The sequence below is a fragment of the Carlito syrichta genome, unplaced genomic scaffold (genome assembly GCF_000164805.1).
Source record: "Carlito syrichta isolate Samal-C Ts95f unplaced genomic scaffold, Tarsius_syrichta-2.0.1 Scaffold316493, whole genome shotgun sequence".
In the NCBI taxonomy this organism is placed as follows: Eukaryota; Metazoa; Chordata; class Mammalia; order Primates; family Tarsiidae; genus Carlito; species Carlito syrichta.
Window position 1 is genome coordinate 600,548 of NW_007260589.1, and position 6,000 is coordinate 606,547.

A 6,000-nucleotide genomic window follows, 5' to 3' on the forward strand; every position below is an offset into this window, starting at 1 on the left:
TCAAGCGTTCCTCCTACCTCAGCCTCCCAAAGTACTGAGATGACAGGCATGACACGCTGTGCCTTGCAACATTTTTCAGATGGAAGGAGACATAATATAGTTTACAGCAATAGTCTAAATGTCATACAAATACGTTCTTTTTATATTCTTTTTTTTTTTTGAGTTGGAGTCTCACTCTGTCACCCAGGCTGGAGTGCAGTGACACACTCACGGCTACCCCAGTGTTGACCTGCTGGGCTCCAGCAATCTTTCTACCTCAGCCTTCCAAGTAGTCGGAACTACAGGCGCACGCTACCACGTCTGGTTAATTTTTTGATTTATCGTAGAAACGAGGTCTCGCCAAGTTGCCCGGGCTGGTCTAGAACCCACGGGCTCAGGCAATCCACTCGCCTCGGCCTCCCAAAGTGCTGGGATTGCAGACTGAGGCCGGACTCTTTTTACCTAAGTGTCCTTTGCTTGTTAGTATTTATTTAGGATTCCTATCTCCACCTACTTTTCCAAATAATATAACTCTTGTAAATTACAACATAAAATTAAATAGGTCAGACAAACAAAAACAGGCATTTGCGATGAGTTAATGGACTCTGGCTATGGCACAGAGGCTTGAGGTTTTTTGGCAGTTGTGACTGAAAGGGGAACGTGGTGGGTAGCAGGGCTTGTCCAGATACTGATGGGTGATTGTGGAAAACCTGACCCATCCACTCCTCTCAATCTTCTCAATATTATCCTTGGATTAAGCCAGTCCCTTCGAGAAGCCTGCTGTTTTGGCCTCTTTAGTTGAATTGCTTTTCACGGAATCAAACATTGACATGAGGTCACTCATGTCCCATTTGGGGGGGACCTTGATCTTGTCTTAAAGTATCATTTGCGTAATGAGATGCGTGTTTTTTTAGATTGGAAAATAGAATTATTTGGCAATTGGAAAGAGAGAAGAGATTCACTTCCCCAAGGTAGGGGAGGGGGCCAAAGCTAGGAAAATATGGCGACCGTGGCTCAAAGAACCACGTAGTCAACCCAGAATTTAGTAAAGCGATGGCTGCACGATGACATGTTAAATGGAACTTTCCCGGTTCTGAAACTCCTGCTGAGATCCCTGTCCCACACCTTCTGAAGAGAGGTGTCAGGCCGTCATAAGTAGGTGTCCACTGCACTGCCCTCCCTGGTCTCCCACCCTCCTTCCGCCCAGGAAGGGGAACGGGATCTTCGAAGAAATTTATTTAGAGAGAGTTGCAGGAGGGACATGTGTGAGAAAAAGGAGAATCACCCCGGGGGCAAGGGGAGAGTGAACTCCATGGAGACGCTGACCTGTGTCCTGGGCAGTCTGTGCCTCTCACGGACAGGTGTGTGACTCTTGCCTATGGATGAGGGGCTGGCTGGAGCTGCCTGATGACAAAGAGGGGGAGAAGCTTCCAGTGGACTGTCCTGAATTTGCAGAGCTGGGGGTGGGGTGGGGCCAGGCGTTGAGTGTTTCCTGGGGCTTAGGAGTGGGCGCTGTGGATTGAGGCATTAGACCTGGGCTCTCTCAGAAGGCTGCATACCTGAAGTTGAGACTCTAGCAGAGAGAGCCTGGGAGGCCAGGGCCTCCAAGCTGGCCCCTGGGGAGTGAGGACTGAATGTCTGACTGCAGGTTATGCTGCATTTTTCAGTTAACGGTGCAGTGGGGTATGGGGGAAGGTGGAAAACAGGGGGAGTGGCTAGGAGTATTGGAACACCCTCCCTGCTCACCTGATCTGGCCCCCAATGACTTTTTTTTTTTTTTTTTTGAGTTGGATTCTCACTCTGTCACCCAGACTGGAGTGCAGTGGCCGCTCCCGGTCACCGCAGCTTCGACCTGCTGGGCTCCGGCGATCCTTCCGCATCAGCCTTCCAAGTAGCTGGAGCTCCAGGCGTGTGCTACCACGCCTGGCTAATTTTTGATTTATTGTAGAGATGAGGTCTCGCCAAGTTGCCCAGGCGGGTCTCGAACCTGCAGGCTCAGGCAATCCACTCACCTCAGCCTCCCAAAGGCGTGGGATTACAGGCTGAGCCACCGAGCCCGGCTCTGTCTACTTTTTCTGCAGGAACTTTGAGTTGGAAGAAAGAGGGTAAAAAAAGATACGAGGGGGACCCTAAAAAAAGCAGAATTATCTTTGGGAGGGCAGGCCCCTTGTAGTCCAGGCTTCTCCAGCTGCGTAAGTGTTCTAGGAAGCCATCAGCATCAGCGTACCAGGTAGCATTTGCTGTGAGAGGCTGCGTTCGGCTTCAGTGAATTTTCTTTTTTTTTTTTTTTTGGAGATTCTTTCAACGCGTTTGCCCATTTCAGGATGGGTGATTTACGAGTGCACCTGCCCACCCCACGCTGAGTATTCAGCGGTTTTTGATCAAAAACAGCATGACCATTGTTCCCCACCCGCCCATTCACCCAATTTCGCCCCGAGCAACCTTTTTTTGGTGGTCTTCTGGATGAAAAAGAGTCCTCAAAGGAAACGCTTTGGCAACGTGAAAGAGGTGACACGAAAAATGGCAGAGGCACTAAAGGCATCAAAATTGATGAGTTCAAAAACTGTTTTGAGCAGTGAAAAAGCATCTCAAGAGGTGTATTGCATCAGACAGAGAGTACTTTGAAGGTGATCGAACATGTAAGAATAAGCACATACTTTTTCATAAATAAATTTTGGGGTGTTTTGGGCCCCCTTGTACAATTTATTTTTCCACTTTTGCCCATCTATCAGGAACGATCAGTTTCATTTAAAACTGAATATAGGAACAAGAAACTGGGCGGCAGAGAGTTTGGGATATAAGACAAAACGTGCAGGGGCTAGTGTTGACATCCAGCCTGGTATGAGGTGACTCTTCGTCCTAGGGCATCCCCTGGCTCTCTGGCCTTCTTGGATGTTGAACTTCAGCTAAGTTGGATCTGAAAGTCCCCTTCATCCTAGGCCTCCGCAGGCCATCCTGAGGTCATTCTTGTATCAAGAGAATCCAGCAGCCTCCCAGATGGCCTCCGATGGGCCACACCTTCTGGTACTATGACTTTATGTCATCCCCACCACAAGGAACTGTCGCTGGCCCTCTGTGACTGGCACACTATGGCGACGTGACAGCCTGCAATCGCAATTCCTGAGGCTAGGGCATAAAAGTGTTGCAGGTTCTGCCTCACCGTCCTGGATCGTTCGCTGTGGAAGGAACCAGCCACCGTGCTGTCAGGATAGCCACGTCCATGGGGACAGAAAGTGAAGTCCCTGGCCAACAGCCAGCACCAGCTTGCCAGGTAAATGCAGAATGATAAGCATAATCAAAAGAGAGTGATTTTAAAAATCATACTATGACCTTTCTTCTCTTTCAAAAAAAGGTAACAAGGGGTTTTTTTTTTTGAAAATTTGTCACAAAGAGAAATCAATCATCTCCTGTTCTCCAAGAGGTTTTCTTTTCTTTTCTTTTCTTTTTTCTATTTTTTTCTTTCTTTTGAGCCATGCCTGGTGCATTTGCGTGGCTATTTTCAATGTCAATGACACGATCATTTGAGTTCATCCTTAGTTAAGAAAGCCCAGAAGGACAAAGAAAAAATTCTAACTCTGGGGGTTTTCATTTCTCCCCCAACCCAGAACCGCTAAGAAGGAACCTTGAGAATCAAAGAAAAAAAATCCAGATAATGTTTTGAAGTAAGATTCATGACAGTGGATCTCAGGAAACCCTAACAACAGCAAGAGTTTTGCTCTCTGGGGCCTTAGTATAAGCCGAACACTTTCTATTATTTCACTGAATCCTACCTAAGGAGGCCGGTGCTTTTTGGTATCATCTCATTCTACAGATGAAGAAACTGAGGGTCAGGGAGGTCAAGCAACTTGCCCAGAAACCACAGCTATTCCGTGGGTGAGTCAGGATTCGATTCCCTACTACTTGAACTCCATAACTCACGTTCTTCTTTCTCACACCCCATGCTGCCTCCCCCATGTGTGAAATCAGTTACCTCATGCCAGGTAATTGAGGCTGAGAAGGGGTAAGGTGAGAGATTTTACCCACACCATGGCGATGTTGTTCCTAGCTCAATGGGTAAGGTCTAAGGGCAGGATACCACAGGGTCAAGATCACGGGCGCTGCCATCAAAGCTGCCTGCACTCCCAGCCATGCCAGGCGACCTTGGGTGAATGACTTTACTCCTCTCAAACGTAGCTTCCTCTTTTGTATGATGTGGGAATAATCATAGTATCTATCTCAAAAATCTGTTTTGAGAACTAAAAAAGACACCATGCAGGGATCATGCTTAGCCCAACGCTTGACAACACAGTAAGTGTCCTGCATTGTGTGATGAGTACTCACGTCACTGGACACCTACTGTCCATGCTGGCTACCGTTGTGACTAAGTACAGTTGGTAGTCAGGAGCTGACAGCGCTGGAGAAATTCATAAGGCAGAGGTGGGAAGGGACAGATAACAGCAGGACTTACAGGGCAGGAAGGGAAGAAGAGAGGTCAGCAGTGGGGCTGAGGGGGCCATGCCACCAGGTGACCTCACTCAGCTTGGCCAGCAGCATGGCCTCTGAGTAAGCACCATGAAGCAGGATCGTGACTGGCCCACGGGGACTGAGTCCTGCAGAATCTTGAGACGCAGGGCTTTTGCCACTGGAACAAGCTAACACATTTCCCAAGGTGATCACTACCCACTGCCTGGCTGGGGTCAATATGGCCCCCTGGGCGAGTCACTCAGTGCCACTCAGCTGGCGAGCTGGTCCCCGCTGACGGTACCTGAGGCCGGCCAAGAACTCCATGACGGTGTTGTAGTTGCCCATGTTCCAGCAGCATTTGGCCACGTGCACCAAATATGAGAAGACTTCCCGCTTCTCCTCCATGGAGCCCGCCGTGAGGATCAGCCACGTCACCCAGGAGCTCACCTGGAAAACAGAGGGGCGTTCATGGGACTGTGTCCTGGGAGCTCGATCCTTATTATTATTATTTTTTGTCTATTTTTGTTTGTTTTGAGTTGGAATCTCGCTCCGTCACCCAGGCTGGAATGCAGTGGCAGCCTCGACCTGCTGGGCTCCGGTGGTCCTTCTGCCTCAGCCTTCCAAGTAGCCAGAACTACAGGTGCGCACCACCATGCCCAGCTAAATTTTTAGTTATTGTAGAGACAAGGTCTCGCCAAGTTGTCCAGGCTGGTCTCGAACTCAAGGCCTCAGGCTATCCACTCGCCTCGGCATCCCAAAGTGCTGGGATTACAGGCTGGGCCACTGAGCCCAGCCTATTTTTTTTTTTTTTTAAAGAAAACTGTTGTTTTTCTAAAAAATCAATTTGGCATTAGGCAATGAAGTACCTAGTTGAGAGTTCTGAAGGGAAACTCTAGACCCATCACTGCTTAGATACAAGACCCGGGCAAGGTCACTTAATCTCTCTGCCTCTCTTCATCTTCATTTTTAAAATAAGGAGGTCCATAAAGAACAAAATCATGGCCTTCACAGCAACTTGGATGCAGCTGGAGACCATCATACTAAGGGAACTATCACAAAACAAAGAACTGAATACTGCAGGCTCTCAGTCATAAGCGGGCCCCGAATGCTGGGCACACGAGCACAAGGGGAGATGGACAGACGCTGGACACTGCTGTTGGGGGGAACATGCTGGGTATCTGGTCCACTGTCTGGGGAGAGAAACCAGCTCGAAGTCCGACGGCACCTGCATGCAGCCTACTTATGTAGCAAATTCCCACCTGTGTCCCTCAACTCTAAAATAAAAAATAAAACAAAATAAGGAAGCTGAAAAGGGCAATTCATAAAGTCTTTTTGACCAAAACAACTCCATGAGACTATAAGAAAATAAGGCCTGAGGATAATTTTGACTGAAATACATCTGACGGATGGACATCAAAATTAAGTGAAATCAATGCAGTTAACCCATAAGTTGAAGACATCGATTCAATAGTACAGTATATAATATCGAATAAGCCGGGCTTGGTGGCTCAGCCTGTAATCCCGCGCCTTTGGGAGGCTGAGGTGAGCGGATCGCCTGAGCCCGCGGGTTCGAGACCC

The 6,000-nt window shown here is 48.5% G+C and overlaps 1 protein-coding gene across 2 annotated transcripts in view; it reads right to left on the bottom strand.

Moving 5' to 3' along the window:
- PLCE1 (phospholipase C epsilon 1) overlaps nucleotides 1-6,000 on the bottom strand; it is a 352,472-nt gene that overhangs the window by 117,682 nt on the left and 228,790 nt on the right. For both annotated transcript variants that reach the window (XM_008074585.2, XM_008074587.1), the window contains exon 4: nucleotides 4,724-4,869. In XM_008074585.2, the coding sequence (XP_008072776.1) occupies nucleotides 4,724-4,869 (146 nt within the window). The remainder of the gene's footprint in view (nucleotides 1-4,723; nucleotides 4,870-6,000) is intronic.